Source organism: Pinus tabuliformis, chromosome 9 (genome assembly GCF_031772625.1).
Source record: "Pinus tabuliformis cultivar Carrire ecotype Pingquan chromosome 9, CPIR1, whole genome shotgun sequence".
In the NCBI taxonomy this organism is placed as follows: Eukaryota; Viridiplantae; Streptophyta; class Pinopsida; order Pinales; family Pinaceae; genus Pinus; species Pinus tabuliformis.
In genome coordinates, this window is record NC_142307.1 from 766,492,135 (window position 1) to 766,511,620 (window position 19,486).

At 40.2% G+C, this 19,486-nt stretch overlaps 2 protein-coding genes across 2 annotated transcripts in view; one reads left to right on the forward strand and one right to left on the reverse strand.

The window, feature by feature from the left end:
- The window catches only part of ARP5 (actin-related protein 5), a 142,270-nt gene that overhangs the window by 81,270 nt on the left and 41,514 nt on the right, over positions 1–19,486 (forward strand). Inside the window, exons 6-7 of the mRNA XM_089439536.1 lie at positions 12,447–12,549; positions 12,828–12,937. Coding sequence (XP_089295662.1) covers positions 12,447–12,549; positions 12,828–12,937 — 213 coding nt within the window. The remainder of the gene's footprint in view (positions 1–12,446; positions 12,550–12,827; positions 12,938–19,486) is intronic.
- LOC149150982 (uncharacterized) lies at positions 14,867–16,784 on the reverse strand. The gene is made up of 3 exons (XM_089439880.1): positions 15,850–16,784; positions 15,608–15,749; positions 14,867–15,479 (listed from the first exon to the last, which is right to left on the reverse strand). Exons 1-3 carry the CDS (start codon positions 16,658–16,660, stop codon positions 15,017–15,019), a joined length of 1,416 nt encoding a protein of 471 aa, XP_089296006.1. The 5' UTR covers positions 16,661–16,784; the 3' UTR covers positions 14,867–15,016.

Sequence of the window (19,486 nt, forward strand, 5' to 3'; positions counted from 1 at the left end):
CACGATTTTTTGGCTATGTAGAGGACTTTTGTGTAAGAGGGAGTTGCTTTTGTAAAAGCATGAGCTTGGTGATATCTTTGGCACAATGGGCTATAGGTGAATCATTCTTCCAGAAAAATATATTAGATGTACTGGTATCTTGCTGCAACTTTTCAATGAGTGTCCACACCTTTTCGTCATACTTCCATTCATCCCCTGATTTAGTTATTCAATTAGGTAGGATAATAGATATGGCATAGAGAAATGCTTCCACTTCCTCATCCTTTCTTGAGAGTGCATCTGCAACATTTTGCTGCCCTTTTTTGTAGATGATTTCAAAGTCATAACCCAAAATATTTGTGATCCATTTTTTCTACTCTTCTAAAGATAATATTTGTTCCAAAAAATATTTAAGACTATCATGATATGCTTTTACCTTGATGTGTTTTCCAATTAAGTAAGTTCGACATTGCTTTAGTGATATCTCCCTGATGAATGATTTGAAGAAGCTACATGACTGTAATATTGACTTGGTTGATTCTTTGATTGGCTCGTTGATCTATCTAATGATGTTTGTTTTTGCTGAAGTATATTGTTATTTGTTGGATTCTACTATGGTTGTTGATGCCTGCTTTTGTGAGAAGCCACTTGTTATCTGTTGGATTCGATTATGGTATGCGGGATTCTACTATGGTTGTTGATGCCTGCTTTTGTGAGAAACCACTTGTTAGTTGTTGGATTCGATTATGGTCTGCTGGATTCCACTATAGTTGTTGATACATGCTTATGTCAGAAGCCACTTATTATTTGCTGGATTCAATTATGGCCTACTGGTGTCTGCTTCTGAGAGAAGCCATTTATTATTTGCTGGATTCAACTATGGATACTGATATTCACTTATATGGTTGTCAATGAATACTTCTGTGAAAAGCCATTGCCGAAGTCTATTATTGTTTGCTTCTTGTTGTCTACTGAAGTATTGAGATCCGCCATGACTACATGTCTAATGTTGAGTTGGTTGCTGATGTTTATGTGAAGAAACTGAAATGAATAAGAATCGCCTTGAAGAGGAAGCATTGATCACATAACATCCTTAAATATTCCTTAGGTTGCGGCTGTGAGACCAATGGATTGGTCGGGAAGATTGTGACTCTCGTAGGCTGTGTGCTGTGAGACCTTGTGGTTCAAGAGATTTATTGATGATTACTCCTGCAGGCTGTGTGCTAAGAGATCTTGTGGTTCAGGAGATGTATTGATTTGGTGATTCCTCCTGTAGGTTGTCTGTTGTGAGACCTTGTGGTCTGGGAGATGTATTGATTTGATGATTCCTCCTATAGGCTGTGTGTTGTAAGACCTGGTGGTTCCGAGAGATGTATTGATTTGACGATTCCTCCTGTAGGCTATGTGTTATGAGACCTTGTGGTCCATGAGATGTATTGATTTGATGATTCCTCTTATAGGCTATGTGTTGTGAGATCTTGTGCTCCGAGAGATGCATTGACTTGAAAATTCCTCCCTTAGGTTGTGCATTGTGAGACCTTGTGGTCAGGGAGATGTATTGAGATGAGTTGGATGCTATGTATCTTTCCTTGTGATGAGATTGATGACCTCTCCCTTAGGTTGTGGAACTGTGAAACCTATGATTGGTTGGGGAGATTGATCTTGACAGAGTTAGAGATTTGTATTTGTGTCTCTTCCTTAGGTCATGAGTTGTGAGAGCTATGATTGGTCAGGAAGATTGACCTTGAGAGAGAAAAATGAAAAATACCTCCCTGGCTAAGAGGGAGTCTTGGAAAATATGGTAGCCATGGTTGATATTTTCATATTGAAAAAGGAATTAGAAATTTGAATTTTTAAAATTTTCCTCCAAATTTATTTCAAGTTAGCTTCATGATGTTTTACATTGGATGGGCCCCTAAGAGGCACCCATTGAACCCCTACTTGAAGGCTATATAAAGGAGATCATTTCTCCTCATTTGGACACATCGATTTTTGTCTCATGCATCCTGATCCAACGAAATTACATGAGGGCCAAAATTTTAGGTGGAGGCCGAAATTTTAGGGAGGTTTGAAATTTCACGAGGTTGTGTTTTTTTTTGTCATGGCACTTGATCATGGTCATGGTTTCTAGTTTGGCTATTATCTTGATATTATAATTTTGATGTATTGACGAATCTGTAACTCTCTCTCTCTCACAAGGAAAGCATCTTCTGGGTTTTTCCCCTTGTGGGTTTTGCCCTGGTTGTGAGCCTAATTTACGTGTCTCTTGTCTCATTGTCTCATGATTATTTTACTGCTCTTTCATGTTTTAATGGTTGAATTTTATTCTGTATAACTACTTAATTATAACAATATGTGAAATTAATGCTAACTAAAATCACTGGAAGTAGTTATCTGTGGAAGGAATTTAATTCTAGCTGTGCCCTAGAAAAATCAACATGGCCCTAATATGGCTCGGTTTGCCCAATAAATAGACGGAGATGAATGCGACTGTCTTCTATAGATTCTTCTAACACAAAAATGCTCCAACTCGACTCTCCCTTAGGTCTGTGACTCCTATTCACAAATGGATGAGTTGCAATGTGTTTTAGCTTTGTCGTCAACCCTTCCTCATACTTTTGTTCATAATGGCTTCTTCAAACCAATGTTTTAAAACCCTGACTTAGGTTCGGAAATGACCGAGGGTCGACTTCGACTCTGACTTCGACTTGGTCAATTTGATTTCAATGATTCGGTCGCTGTAAAAAATACATTAAATATTTATTTTTCTTATAAAAAAACATAAAGTTAAAGATTTTCATTCATGTTTCCAAAGAAAAAGCTTTAGAATATAAAGAGAAGAGAACATATGATCAAAGTAGGCTCATGAATATATCCATAATCCATTATATCAAAATGGCACCCAGTGCATTGTCCAATACATACATGAATGATGATATAGAGATCAAAACAAAAACACATATCCAAGGAGGCTAGAAATGGCCTCTACAACAAAAGTAAACTGTGAAGCATCACTAGTCACCAATACTACTGGATATTGTTAGAGGAGCCAAGATCATCTTGCTCAGACTCTGAATCAGAGTCGGACAGGGAAATCCATGGCTCCTCCTCCTCCTCCTCATCTCCAACTGCAACTATAGAAGTGGTAGCACTAGCAGGCTGTGCAACAGCTGCACGCTAAGATAGACAAGATATGCGTGTCCGTCGTGGCTGAGTAGAGGAAGCCCCTGCAACTGGAGGACTTGGGGCTAGGCCTGACGCTGGTACAAGTGGATTTGCATTCAACTGAACATTTTGTTCGAGTGACGCCTCTGTCTGTAAATCCAAATCAAATTCCTCATTAGAATCAAACTCTGCTGGATGACTCTCCACTACCCAATTTGATGTTGAATCAATATCTTCCAACACAATGGGATCAGAATCAGCTCTTTTGTTTAGCAATTGGTTGCGTCTGAGCCGGAGGTTGTCTTGGACATAGACTAGATCATTTAACCGTTTTCGATCCAAACGGTTTCTTTTCTTTGTGTGAATCCTCTCAAAGACAGACCAATTGTGCTCACACCCAGTAGCACTGCAAGTTTGACTCAAAATACGAATTGTAAACTTCTGCAATTGAGGACAATGGCTACCAAAAGCCTCCCACCATTGTGTTGCAAAAAATATAGTAGTGTAATGAGTTAGCTCAACAAATTATATCCAACTTTCAAATTATAAACAATTTAACAAAATAAGAATTTGAAAATTGAAATTTTTGTTTACCCGGCTCATCTGCCTCCCTTGCAATCTTTGCTAGGTTCTTGCCAAAGGTACCTGTGGCTTCGCTGAAAGTTGTGACTTGTCGGTGTATCTCCAGTTGATCACTCTCCAATGGGATCATGCAATCAATGCAGTCAATCAATCCATCTCTAACTTCCCCACCCAAAGCTCTTGCCTCGAGAGCTTTATAATGATACTGTGGGTTCAAAAAATACCCAACTGCATGTATAGGGCGATGGAGTTGATTGTTGCATCTTTCATCAATGATTGCCCAAATGGGCCCATACTTAGCCACTCTATCCTTATATTGTTGAATTTTCTAAGTTTATCCATTAGAAAATTAATCTGTATTCTGCTAGTTTATTTCTTCTACTTGTAAATTCCGAACAAGTTATTTAAAACATTTAAATATTGAAATAAACACAATACATTCACAACATCTACAGATCATCAACTTAAAGAAAACAAGCACACAATTGACACCATTATTTTTGGTCAAATGTCCCCGGAAAAACCCAATGCCGGAAAACCGGTGCAAATATTCTAAGGGTTTATTATTATGCAGTATTTCCTTGAGTACAATTGGGTGCCTAGCTGGCTCACCCGACAGAGAAAAATACATGGCAAAAATACCTCTATATTCGGAGACATGTATTCAGAAAACCTGTCCCACGAAACCCTCCCCAGCGACTTTGAAGCTCAGCACTGGCCCTTCTGGCCTCTGCATCAGCTTCCTGCTGACTTTCGTTAGCCCCGGGACCCTCTGCGTCAGCCCTCTGATGCATTGCGCAACCTCTGGAACCCTCTGTGTCACTCCAACAAGCTTTGCGTGGATGACGTAGTCCCTCTGGCCTCTGCGCTGTCTTTGCTGGGCTCTGCGTGGCCTGAACTAGTTGTTGCTCTCGCTCTCCCTGCTTCTACACTGGTCTCTCAGTACTATCTCTGCCTCTCTGTCCAGTACTCACTGCCCCTTGTTGCTGATCACTGATTCACTTTTTCTTAGCAACCCCGCTCTAACAAAATGAATGACTGATCACTCTGGTGTGTTCTCCAACTGACCCTCAAGCCTCTTCTTATACTTTTCTCGTTGGTCCTTTAACGACCAAAATTAAATCTCTAATCAACGACTAAGATTAGATTTGGCTTGATTCATGACTTTTGGAACCTTATAACCCAGTTTTATATTAATACCCATTAATATTTTATTTTTCCTTAGTTTAGACTTAGGAACTCCATTAAAAATATTAATTACTTTAATATCTCCCAAATCGGGTACAATCTTTGCAAACCATTTCTGGGTCTTGGAGATACCATGTGCTTTAGCGTCTCCACCAATTTTCATGGCTAGAGTACATCCAATGCTACCTCAAATCAACACTCCCTCTTAGCGAGGACTGTGCTCTAGTAATACTCACTGAGCATCACTTTGGTTATCCGACATCGGTACCTGTGTTGATGCTAGGCCTCCCCGCCCAACATCCTCTGCACTGCTGCATCCTGTACTGCTGCCCATGGCCTTGCCACTGCCACTGTTGCATCTGTACGACAACTCCCTCTGCATCCGTGCTGCTGCTGGTCCATCCTCCCAACACTGCATCTGCACTACAACCCCCTCTCATCATGCTGCATCGTGCTACTGCATACTGCTACTATACTGCAACTCAGTTACTGAGAAGTAAGTAACTGATGCACCCAACTTCTGACATCCCTGTTAGGCTAGAAACACTCTCGATGCTGAGTCTCCCTCTGCCGTTGACAAGTGCTCCCTCTACTGACCTCTGCGCTGCTGCAACAACTCCCTGCATCTCACACCGTTGCACTCCTCTCTGTGCCATCCTGCACTGGTGCAACACTCTCCGTGCCTCTCGCACTGTTGCATCCCACTAGCCTCGCGCTGCCCGGGGACTCCTGCACTGTATCACTCTCCGTCGCTTCATCCGCATCCGTTTCTACCGACATCTGCCAGTCCTGCTACTCCTCTTTGGGGCTCCCGTAGCAAGGTATAATCCAAGAGGTTGGGTAGCTCAAGGATCCTGCCCTTCACCGCCTGTAGTCCTCCTGACTACAGCCCGATGTCTCCCTATTTCTTCTTAAGTGGCACATGAGCACTCATGGCACAATCGTCATCCTCCTCGACTTCTTTCTCTGGCTTTGACGGCATTGCCTTAGAGTTAGAAGCCTCTCCCTTACTCTTCTTCCTTGGACACTGGTTCACATAGTGACCTAGTTCCCCACAATGGAAGCACTTGACCTTGGAGAGGTCCTTTTTCTTCCTCTTCTCCTGCTTTCTCACAGATGCCAGAGCCGCATCCTCTTCCTCTTCCTTCGTGATCCTGACCCCTTTGCTGCTACTTCCCGTCTTGGTCAGCCGTCTGATCTCTTCTTGACAAAGAGCTACCCATAGTTCTTCCCAATCTAGAAGACTCGCCATGCCCAATATGCTCTGGACAAATGTCTCCCACTCCTCGGAGACTGCATTAAGTGCGGTCCTCCCCATCAACTCCTAATCCGACGTGGCCCCTATGGAAGTCAGTTAGTCACAGATCTCCTTCAACCGACCAGGAAGAGATCTATTTGCTCTCCCTTCTGCATCTCGTATGACCTTAGCTGATTCTCTAGGAGCATCTTCCTCTGCATGAAAGTATGCTGGTACAATGTCTTCAAAGTATCCCACATCTCCTTTGCCGTTTCCTTCTCGGCAAATATGTTGGACCACATGATTCTTGACCCCATCAAGGATGATGTACTTTGCCTTAGCCATCGCCTCCTCGTACCTTTCATTAGCTACCGGGTCAATTGGGATAGCCATTACTCTCAAGGCGAAGCCCTTGATACGATGTCTGTCTAGAATGGACAAGATCATGGCCTTCCAGACCACAAAGTTGGACGCTCCGTCCAACATGTCCTGATCTCTCATCCCATTCACGACCATCTCTCTGCTCTTTTCTGTTGACTCCTCTGAGTCTCTCTACTTCCCGCCTGGAAGTTCTTGGTTCGACTCCTGCTGAGTCTCTCTACTTCCCGTCTGGAAGTTCTCGGTTCGACTCCTCTGGGTCTCTCTACTTCCTGTCTGGAAGTTCTCTTCTGGACTCCTCTGAGTCTCGATTTCCCTTTTGGAAATCCTTCTGCCAATCGTCAAGTCGCCCCTCTCCAATCATTTGTGCAACTGCAACACTGATCTAGATTCCTTGGCTAGGAATCCGCCTCGGCAGCAACTTCCTCTACCTTGGTCTTGCCCTGTTAGGTACTGTTCTGACCACAATACCCCACCAGCTTCGCTCCCACAAACTGCCCACAACTTCCTTCTCCCCAACAACTGAAGGACTGAGCCTTTAGGCTCTGCGCAATCCCGACTACAGCAAAAATAACTTCCTCAGCCACTGCGTCAACCCTCCTGGTCTCTGCGTGCCTCTGTGTTAGCCTCTCTCTGCCCTCCTCAGCCTCTGAGTTGGCCTCTCTCTCACCCGGATTGATGATGCAGTCCCTCTGCGTTATCCCTTCCTCTGTTGCTTCTTCAAGGATCAACTACTGTCACTCGAGACAACTGACTCTACTGCAAATGCTCTGCTTAGTTGATGCCTTCAGCTCTCTTGTGATCTGCAACCATGCTCCGATACCATGTTGAATTTTCTAAGTCTATCCGTTAGAAAATTAATCTGTATTTCGCTGGTTTATTTCTTCTACTTGTAAATTTTGAACAAGTTATTTAAAACATTTAAATATCGAAATAAACACAATACAGTCACAACATCTATAGATCATCAACTGAAAGAAAACAAGCAACAAGTGTCACCGTTATTTTTGGACAAATGTCCCCGGAAAAACCCAATGCGGGAAAACTGGTGCAACTATTTTGAGGGTTTATTATTATGCAGTATTTCCTTGAGTACAACTGGGTGCCTAACTGGCTCACTGACAGAAAAATACACAGCAACAAACCTCTATATTTGGAGACAGGTATTCAGAAAACCTGTCCCACGAAACCCTCTCCGACAACTTTGAAGCTTAGCGTTGGCCCTTATGGCCTCTGTGTCAGCCTCTTGCTGACCTGCGTTAGCCCCAGGACCCTTTGCGTCAGCCCTCTGAGGCACTGCATAGCCTCTGGAACCCTCTACATCACTCCAACAGCCTCTGCGTGGATGACGCAGTCCCTTTAGCCTCTGTGCTGTCTTTGCTGGGCTCTGCGTGGCTTGAAATGGCTGCTGCTCTCACTCTCCCTGCTTTTGCGCTGGTCTCTCAATACTGTCTCTGCTTCTATGTCTAATACTCACTGCCCCTCGCTGCTGATCACTGATTCATTTTTGCCTAGCAACCCTGCTCTGGTAAAATGAATGACTGATCACTCTGGTATGTTCTCCAATTGACCCTCAAACCTCTTCTTATACTTTTCTCATTGGCCCTTCAACGACCCAGATTAAATCTCTAATCAATGGCTAAGATTAGATTTGGCTTGATCCATGACTTTTGGAACCTTCTAACCCAGTTTTATATTAATACCCATTAATATTTTATTTTTCCTAAGTTTAGTCTTAGGAACTGCATTAAAAATATTAATTATTTTAATATCTCCCAAATTGGGTACAATCTGTCCAAACCATTTCTGGGTCTTGGCGATCTCATGTGCTTTAGCCTCTCCACCAATTTTCATGGCTAGAGCACATCCGATGCTACCCCAAATCAACATGTATGCCCTCTTTATTTGCTCCTTTGCTTGATCCATAGCCTCATAAATGAAGCCCATAGCCAATCTTTCCCCATCCACCAACCACAACGTCTTAACCAGTGGCTCAGCAACCTTCACAATCTCTGCTGCCTTTTTCCAAAATATTTCATTAACTTTCTTTTTCAAATCTTTGCCTTCCTGTTTGTTAGACCACTGGCTTTGATTCCAATCATCAGTGGAAAACATCTTTTGCAAGTTTCTATGTTGGGAAAGCATAGATTGCAATGTCGAAAAATGAGTTGCAAATCTAGTGATGGCAGGCCTAATAATATCTCTGCTCCTTGTGTGTGTCCTCATCAGACTCAAAATCCATGAATGAGTGTAGATAAATTTTGTTATGCTTTTGGCATGATGTACAGTGTTCTTGACCCAATCTAATTTGCCAATATCCTCAAGCATGAGGTCTATGCAATGTGCAACACATGGGGTCCAAAAGATGGTTTTGCGTTTTTCCTCTAACAGTTTACCAATAAGAACATAGTTAGAGGCATTATCTGTGATGACTTGAACAACATTGGCCACCCCCACCTCCTCAACAAGCTCATCCAATAGCTGAAACAACAATTGTCCATCTTTCACCCTATCAGATGCATCAACTGATTTTAGAAACATGGTTCCCTGTGGGCAAAAGATAAGAAAGTTTACGATGGTATGATTCCTTTGATCAGTCCATCCATCTGACATGATGGTACATCCTATTTTTGTCCATGAGTTTTTGAAATCTTTCAAATACTCATTAATGGAGGAAATTTCTTTCTGTAAACGATGCCCCCTTAACTCATGCATAATAGGGCCTTTGAAGCCCTTTCCAACAACAAATATGGCATCAAACATAGGCTCATAATATGTTGAACGGGAAGCATTGAAGGGGTTATCAACATCATACCACCATCTAGATATGTAATCACAAACTGTCTCCCTCAATTCTTTCTTCCAATGGTCATCTAAAGTAGGCTACAAAGTTCTACTAGCTTGAGGACCATGTGTATCTGATGGAGAGGAGGGTGTGACAGTGAAATAACTTTTGATATTCATATCACCCTTCTTTTTCATTTTATCGTTACCCTTTTTTTTTCTTGCATGGAATCCAAAGAGTGAGGAACATAGCAGAAGGGGTTGGATGCATCAGTGCAAGGGATAGAAGAAGAGCCCTCAATATCAAAATGGGGGTTGGTAGCCATCATTTGTTGTATACTCCTCTTCCTCCCAATTTCAGCTTCTATTTCTTTTTGCCTAGTTTTTTCTTCCTGAAACTTCTCAAAGCTATTTAACAACTCTTTCCTAATGTCCTCAATTTGTGGTGATTCACATGGAGTAATTTGGCCTCTAATACCTCCAAGTGTTATTTCAGCCTATGAATGCCCCCAGGGCCCTCCTTAATTTTTCTATAGCAAAATTGGCAATGCATTTGATTATCAACCATTTCAGCATATGCCCAAGCAACAACTTTCACTCTAGGAGCCATTTTTGGACTTGGAAATGAAAGGAAAAAGATCTGAAAATGAAAACAAAAAAAATAGCATTGCTTCAATGTTCATTTCTCTTACAAAAAACACTCTTTTCAATTTCCAGATTTGTACAAAAAAATAAATAAGCAAAAACAAATTTTAGAAGTGAAAAAAAATACCTCTAGGCACAAACTGCCTCCTCAATGCTGCTCTAACAAATCAACTCCTCGTTGCTACTCCAATGGCTGCCCAAGAAGCTCCTCACTGCTGCTCCAGTGCTTGCCCAAGACTCCTCACTGTTGATTCAAAAAAAAAAACTCCACAACTCTTTACAAACTCCTCACAAATTCTCACACAAATGCAATGAGACAACTGTGAGGAAATGAGAGGGGTTGGGTAGCTTTTATAGGGTTTGGGAGAGGTAAATGGACCTCAAAACAACCCTAAGCCAAATTAGAATTTGTTGTGGGGTCCTTTTGTCCCCCCAAAAAATCCGCAGGCCGCTTTTCACCCGGCCGATCGAGTTAGCTCGGGCTCAGCCGAGTCGACCGGGTTGTTACCGAGCCGACTGAGGCGGTCACCGGCTCGGTCGGCTCAGTAACAACCCGGCCAACCGAACCGTTTCGGCCACTGACCCGACCCGGCCAGGCACTGGCTCGATCTGGCTCGGCCGTTTCAGTTTCGACTCGACTGTTTCGTAAAACACTGCTTCAAACACAACAGGAACATGGGACAAACTTCCACGTTGGTCTTAGACCAGGCCTTAAATCCCTCCGCCTTGCTCTTCATCCCTTGGTACCCTTGCTCCCTTGACTCGGCCTTCTTAAAACAGGAGTATCTCAGACTCCAACAAATTTCGGCCCTCCTAGAGCACTCTTAGCACAAGAGAGCTCACATCTCTCTTGCACACAAATATGTGAGACCTCACCTTAGGTCTCCTCTATTTATCCTTTTCCCTGGGTCACTTAGGAAACCTCTAGATCTAGGGTTTTAGCCTCTTGACCCTTAGAATAAATAATTATTTCTCTTTTGGTCCTAAACCCACACTTTAGATCCTAAACCCCATCTTTTGGGTAAATTTCCCAATTAACAACTTTTGGTGGGTTTCCTTGGAAATACCTTTCGAGCTACCCAAAATTCCGACAGATTGATGGGTTATCAAGGACATAAATGATGGTTTTAAAGTAGTTGCATCTGATCAATAAACAAGGTATATCCACACAAGTCAAACACTTTAAGGTAATTGCTCACATAAACAGATTAAATATCAATAAACCAATGTATTATATGGTTTGTCAAAGGGAAGTAGCCCACAACCTCATCCAACATGGCCACTTGAGGTAATATATTGATGTAAAAAGAAAATAATCTATATATGAGTTTCTCACAATCAATTAGCAAATGATCCTCTAGGCTCTTTAAATAGAGATCATGGATGAATCGAATGTTAAGCCATGGATCAATATAGGCACTAGTATTGAGGAGAAGATGAATCGTTGGATCACTTTGTCTAGAACATAATAACGATCATTGTATTAGGTAATTACAATGCACACTAAAGAAACCCACTTTACCTAAAGACACATTAGACTAAGTTGATATTAAGTAACTCCTAAGTGTCTAAGTATCCTAACACCCCCCTCTCTTAAGAACAACTCGGGATAAGATTGTGAGATTTATAAAAGTGACACAATAGGAGGAGGGAGGCATTACAGCTTGTCCCCCATTAATGACAACTTCTTGGAATCCTAACATGGATCGAAGTCAGAGACTCTGTGAAAATGTCTGTAACTTGATCATTTGTAGGGCAATAAAACATTTTGAGAATGCGATCTTGAAGAAGCTTTTTGATGAAGTACACGTGTCTCTTGATGTGTTTGTTGCACTAATGTTGAATTATGCCTTTGGGGAGCTGAATAACAGTCTGATTATTGCACCAAAGTGTGCTTGGATGTTGCTACCAAAATCCAACCTTTGAAAGGATTTGTTGAAGCCACAAGGGATCTATTATATGCTAAATTCACCTGGGATTTCCACCTGTTTTTTCCCCTTTTGACATGCCAGAAGATTAGACTCCTTGTGGACGACCTAATATATCATCAACCACACCACCAAACAGAGGTCCTATTGGCTAAAGCAGCAAAGTATTAGACTTAGTATATACTAGGATGAACATGAGTTTGAAAAGGCTTGTATTGGGCTTTCAAAATACAAGTTGAAAGGCAAACAGGTGAGTTTTTGTTCTTTGGATAAGTCAAACATTTTTCTAGCTGCTGTGAAATATGTAATGTGAATGTGATATTTGATTCAATGTTTTTCGAAAGATATATAATTAATTATTCTGTCATACTGATTGATATGCTAATGAGTTGCCACTGTTTCCTTCAAATTGAGGACAGCACAGGTGGAGCATCCCATTTTAATGACTGAGTGCCCCTATAATCCACTCCAGTCTCGTAATTGTATAATTAATTATTCTGTCATACTGATTGATATGCTAATGAGTTGCCACTGTTTCCTTCAAATTGAGGACGGCACAGGTGGAGCATCCCATTTTAATGACCGAGTGCCCTTATAATCCACTCCAGTCTCGTAGCAAGATGGCAGAGCTTCTTTTTGAGACATATGGTATACCTTATTTAGGTAATATCCTATTTTTAAGTGAAGATGTATAGATTAGAACTTTGCATCTGATATACTGTTACTGTATCCGTTGTACTTGGTGTGCAAATTCGGTTAAGGGGTGAGGGGTCTGGGTCATGCAAGGGTTATATTTAAATTCAAGTGATTTCATGATCTGATTGTGTTGGTGGATAGAACTAGTAAGTTTGTAACTTAGGTTTCATAGGTCAATAAGATATGAAACCTATCATGCTTATTAACATGTGTCATGATTGTATTGAAAATGCGGACTCTTGTAGCTTTTGGAGTCGATGCTGCATTCAGCTATAAATACAATCAGCAATTGGGAAATTGTGATAGTGATGGTCTAGTTGTATGTGCAGGCTTTACCACGAGCCATGTTATTCCTGTAAGTTCATATATCCTTCTCTTAATTTTTATTTTATTTTTGATCAATAGCAACATAGGCTGTGATAAATCTTTATTGAAGAATTGGATTTTCAATACCAAAATATTAATATCAAAATAGTCTAGGAGCATTAAGGCTGGACTTTGACCAATAATACTTTAGGATCTCCCTTTGCCTGTCCTTGTTTTAGCCTTTTCTTAATAAATTTTCTATTGATGTCTCAGGAGTTGCCTTTTCTATTACCACTTTTCTGTTATCTTCTTTTTCACTTATTTTTATCTGATTTGATGAATATTCTTGAACTTGGATGTCAAGACTGCATACTACTGGCTTAACCCAGCTACCATGATCACTTTGATCTTCCTAGGTTCCAATCTTTTCTTTCAAGAGTATTAGAATCTCAATCTCTTTTTCTTTGGCTATTTATGCATTTCCTTTTACATTCCCATTAACCATTAGTCATTATCAGTGGACATCAATAAATATTTTAATTTGACAGCATCTGCTCCTATTATATCTCCTCTGATCTTACAAACATATCCAATGCAAATGTAAAGAGCTCCTGGTGAATCAAGAAATTCAAATTGGCATAGCAGTGTTCGTGGAGGACCCATTTTCCATAACTTTAGCAACCTATGATATAGAACTGAACCTAACATATATAGAAAACTAACAGATATATTCATGAAAATTCAAGATGACGATGATTGGAAAGACTCCATTTTCTTTTCATGCTTTGTTATGCAGTATTGTTTCTCCACCTCGTGTTCTTTGGTTCCATTTCTTTTGATTTTGGAGTTTGTTTGGCTTCTAAAATAAATTAAGGGGGAATATAGATTATTGCCTGTTTTTAAGACTATATGTAAGCTTTTGCTTTTAATCAGTGTTGATAATATCGGTATCGGGAAAATATCAGCGAGGGTCCGGAAAATATCTTATCGGAAATATCGGCGAAAATATCGGCAAGCATAAAAAATGCATAATATATTCATTTTTTTCAGATTTCTAAACATATAAAGCAATAACAACATGAACTAAACACATTGGCACATAAATATGAAGAAAACACTGATATATATGATGTCAAATAGAAATGATACATCAAACTTCAAAGGCGATACCAAATCCTGCTGATCCCTGATAGTGATAAATTGATAATTGTCCAATCAAGGACTCAAACAAAAATTAAAATAACATCACATATCCTGCTGATCCCTGATAGTGATAATTGTCCAATCAAGGACTCAAACAAAACAACATCACATATATAAAAGTTTAAAAGTATTTCATCATCATGAGTTATAAACTTATATGTAGCAAAAGTTGCAAAACAAATAAAACTAGCAGCTATCTATCTGAGACCATTGGCCTCTCCCTAGCAGCTTTCTTTCTGTCTTGTTCAGCAATTGCTTCACGAGCTTTTTGTATAACCTCTGCACTAGAAACCATACAAGGCATCACATCTGCTGCATCATATGCAGAGAGTTTAGCCAGATGGTATTTCAATCGTGTAATCCCTCCTGACATCTTGGTCCCACACAAGTTGCATGATATATATGCCTGATTTGCCCCACCAACAGCCTCCCCATACTCCCAAAATGGGTCCAAGGCTTTTGGCATATTTGACATTTGTAGTGAACTAATTCAAACCTAGGGCACAAAAAAAACAAAAAATTGGCATTAAATGAGTATAACTATACAGTGCCCAGCAAACACTCAAGAAACTATTTTAATTTTTAAAGCAACATCTTCATGTTCAGAATTTAAACAACAAAAGCAAGCATAAAAAATGCATAATATATTCATTTTTTTCAGATTTTTAAACATATAAAGCAATAACAACATGAAATAAAGTTTAAACACATTGGCACATAAATATGAAGAAAACACTGATATATATGATGTCAAATAGAAATGATATATCAAAGGCGATACCAAATCGTGCTAATCCTTGATAATTGTCCATTCAAGGACTCAAATGTGGAGAACCAATACAAAATAACATCACATATAATAATAAAAGTATCTCATCATCATGAGTTACATGTAGCATAACAAATAAAACTAGCAGCTATCTATCTACTGCCCTCTCCCCCTTTTACGGGAAAACATGATGGGCTGTTTGTCAGGCCTGCCCCTAGTAGTAGAAGGCCCTGACACTGCCTCTGCACCTAATGTCAAATAATGAGTGCTAGGCATGGAGCTATGCTCTCCTATATCTATAGCAGATGGTGTTGATGCTGATGCTCCCGCAGTGTCCTCCTCCAGCTCCTCCTGCTCCTCCTCTAAGTGCTGCTGCTCCTCTGACTCCGAGTCCTCCTCTTGCTGCCCCTGCTCTAATGGATCATCTGCCACTGGCTCCTCCAACCATGAAGGTGACTCCTCCAATATGGGCTCCTGAGACTCCACCCTCCACGGAGACAATACATCAATATTGTCTAAGGAAATGGCATCTGGATCCACTGGTGATTCTATTTGCCTCACTCGAAGTCGGATGTTGTAATGCACATACACCAAATCGTTGAGGCGTGCGAACTCCAACCTGTAAGAGTGTCAAAAAAAGTAATGAGTCTTGACTCTTGACTCTTGACACTTGAAGGTCATAAATTAAAAATTAAAAATTACAATAAGTGTAATTGCTCAACTGAAGGCTTGAGTTCAAAGTTATACCTGTTGCGCTTTTTGGCGTGTATTTTCTCAAATACACTCCAATTGCGCTCACACCCTGAAGAGCTACATGTTTGACTCAAGATTCGTATAGCCAAATTTTGCAAATTTGGTACCCTTGCACCATAGCTTCGCCACCAAAGATCTACAACAAAATAATGAAATAAAAAATTCAAAAACTTAAAAGTTAAAACATAATTAAATTCAAATTTCTTATTTCTAATGAGTGATGACTTGTCACTTACGTGGCATGAAGAGGGCCCTTTCCTTAATGGCATCATCAAAGCCAAATAGGCCAACACAATCCTGATAATTATGTATCTCGCGGCTGATTTTGCGACGAAGCTCAGAATCAGGTACCATCCTCTCAATACAGGAATGGAGCCCTTCCATCACCTCGCCATCAAAACGAAAATTGCATTTGTATGCAAATGCAGGGTTGAGGAAGAGTGCTGCTGCATGAATGGGTCGATGAAGCATCCCTGTCCACCGACTATCGATCACATCCCATAACATCATCTGCCTATTAAGGCCAGCAGAACCCTTGTCTGCATAATAGGAACGAATGGCCTCCTTGGCCCTATCCATGCCCTCATACAAATAAGGCATTGCAGGCTTCTCTCCATCCACCAATCTAAGAACCTTTACTATAGGTTCGCTAACTGCACATGCTTCTTGTACTCCACGCCAAAATGTCTCAGAGTACACCATTTTTTCAATGGCTCTCCCATCAGGTCTCCTGCTGTATCTACAAGCACGCCAATCATCAGACACAAACATTTGCTTCAACTCGAACTGACATCGAAGCAAAGACTGAAGAGTAATAAAGGTTGTGGCAAAACGTGTGATGGTAGGACGCCGCAACTCCTTGTTTTTAGTGAACCTCCTCATAAGGCTAAGAACAAAAGCATGGTTATAAATAAACTTGGGGATGCTCCTAGCCATATCAACTGCCTCCTTGATGAAGGAGAGTTTCCCCATATCCTCAAGCAACAAATCAAGACAATGCGCTGCACATGGAGTCCAGAACAATGTGGGATGCCTCTCCATAAGCATTCTGCCGGCAGACACATAATTAGCTGCATTGTCTGTTACGACTTGCACCACATTCTGCACACCAATCTCCTGAATGAACCCATCTAACAACTCACATATCGTTGCTGCATCTTTGATATGTTCTGATGCATCCAACGATTAATAAACATGGTACCTTTAGGACAATGTACCAAGAAATTTAGAAGGGTCCTACCCTTCCTATCTGTCCAACCATCAGACATCACTGTGCATCCAGTGACTTCCCATGTCTGTTTCAACTCCGCCAATCTAGAGTTGATGTCCTGTTTTTCTGCTTGAAGAATTGGCCCCCGCAACTCCTCATATGTGGCACTTTTGTACCCTGGGCCCACAACAACAATAGCATCACACATTGGTTGCCAAAATGGATTGGTTTTTGTGATGCTGAGAGGTAAGTCGCTCCAAAAAATACACCTCCCCATGACTCTATCTGCTTCTTCCTTCTCCTTTTTTTTATAAAGCGATTTTGTGCCAGGTTGTGGTCCAGCTCCTGTTCGTGGAACAAAAAATGATGACCTCACATTCACACTAGCAGTAGCGCTAGCATGTGATGGTGTGCCAGTTGTGGAGCCCCTCCCACTACGGCCAGTAGGGCCACTACCCTGAACATCAAAATCAGGAGAAGATATCCCAAAAGATCTACCTGCACATTCAGCTTTGTTTCTTTCCGCCTCTTCCTTCTTTCTGTCCTTTTCTTCAATTGCCTCAAGAGCTTTTCGTATAAGCTCCGGACTAGAAACTTGACAAATGCCAACATCATGTCCAGGGAGTCTAGCAAGATGGTACTTCAGTCGTGTAACCCCCCCTGTCATCTTGTCCCCACACAATTTGCATGAAAGATATGCACGATTTGTCCCACCATCAGGGATCCCATACTCCCAAAATGGGTCCAAGTTTTTTGGCATATTTGTATTTTGTAGTGGGCTAACTCAAAAGGAAACCTACAGCACCAAAAAAAATTTGGAATTAGTAACTTAATAAGTAATAATAAATATATAATATTATAAGTTTTTATTAAACTTATTATATTTTTAAATTCAAAATTAAATCATATTTTTAAATTTAAATTAAATATAAAAATGAATTTTTTTAATTATTTAATTTTTATTTTGTATTTATAATTTTATAGAACTGTCCAGAGAATTTTTAAAGTATTAAATTAATAACAATAATAAAAACAAAATTTTATTTAAAATAAAATAATTCATTTTTAAAATAAAAAATTACAAATACACCTCCAAAATAAATCTATATTTATTATTTATAATTTTATAATATATATTTTTGAGTTAAAGTTTAAAATTTAAATATATACAGAGCATTAATTTTAACATAAGTCGGTAATAAATTATAATAATAATAAGATTTATTTAGTTTTGAATCTTGATTATGAATAGGTTCACCGTTCTACTGTCTTTTTCAATGGAGATACTTAGATAAAGATTTGCAGCGCCACATATGGCGATTGCAGAAGACTTGCAGTGTCTTTTTTCTCTCGAAATCGTCCTTGAGATACACAGTATTATAAGTTTTTATTAAAAATAAAGACAACGATTACAGACTACAGTCTTCGTGGATTTGTCGACGGTTATATATATTATATATTATAGTGGTAGCGGTGATTAAAATTTAAAACGAAAACTGGTAGCGGATTGCAGAGACTGTAGGTACTAGGGCCACAGACAGCGTGGTAATACGTTAACGGTTATGTAATATCAATATGTATTATGAAGTTTGAACTTTAAACTATATGCATTGTATACACTGCCATACAGTAAACGCAGCCGCACTGAACAGTGAAGAGTGTGAAGAGTCAAGACGATGTCGGATTCAATGTTCATACCTTTTAAGATTTCTTGGCAGCCAAACGGTAAACCCTCCTTCGCAGCACCGACCGGTTCCGTCTCACTCTCCAGCTCGCACGAAAACAGAATGACGGGCATCGAAAACTCAAAAACCTTTTTATAAATCGATAAAACCTAACCTGGCGATATTTACCCTGTTCTCGCGATTTTTGCTAAAATATCGCCGAAATTTCGGAATTCTCGCGAGAAAATGAAAACATGAAAATATCGCGATTTTTCTGTGGCGATATTTCGGCTCAGAGAAAATATCGCGATTTTTGCGAATATCGCCGATTTTTCGGCGATATTATCAACACTGCTTTTAATAGCTCTCTGGTTATAATTCCTTATGAATAGACACAAAAGAATATTCTTGTTTAGGAATGCAAGCACAATTTTAATATGCCAAGGCTTAGGAAAGACCCAATGTTGCACGAAGCAGAGACGTTTTTTGGAAGCGGGGACACAAAAGCTGTTGAGAAATCTATAGGGCAATGATTAGAGTGATTTCTATTCCTTTGATAACAGCTTGTGATGTATTTTTACTTTTTCTTACTTATTAGCTTCTTCACTTATTGTTATGTTTGTATATCATCAAACAACTACCAAAAACAAAAAGAACAAGAACACAGAACATAGGCTGCAAGCCAGGGCCAAAATCTCTCCACTTGAGAGGAAAACCTGCAAATCTCTTCTCTTCCTTATAGATCCTTCAATTGACAAATTCCAAGACCTCTAGACCAAGACCAATACCCTCCAAGACCAAGTCCAACCTTTCTGGATGATGTGCTTTCCTTGTCCAAGTCAAACCCAGTCAAATCTCTTCCAATAACACAACTTCGACCCCCAGCTGCAGAATTTTGGCCTCCATTGCAGACCTGAAATTTTTGGCCCTCCTGCAGTAGCTGCTACCACACGTGTGAGCTTCATTTAACCTTTCAAGGCCTCTTCAAAACTTTTCTTG

Excerpts from the sequence above, each read along its gene's own strand:
- LOC149150982 (XM_089439880.1), bottom strand. The coding sequence starts at position 16,660 with ATGCTTATGGAGAGGCATCCCACATTGTTCTGGACTCCATGTGCAGCG. Across the intron at positions 15,750-15,849 it reads AAGGGCCCTCTTCATGCCAC|ATCTTTGGTGGCGAAGCTAT; the intron begins GTAAGTGACAAG and ends ATTTTGTTGTAG. Across the intron at positions 15,480-15,607 it reads CACGCCAAAAAGCGCAACAG|GTTGGAGTTCGCACGCCTCA; the intron begins GTATAACTTTGA and ends ACACTCTTACAG.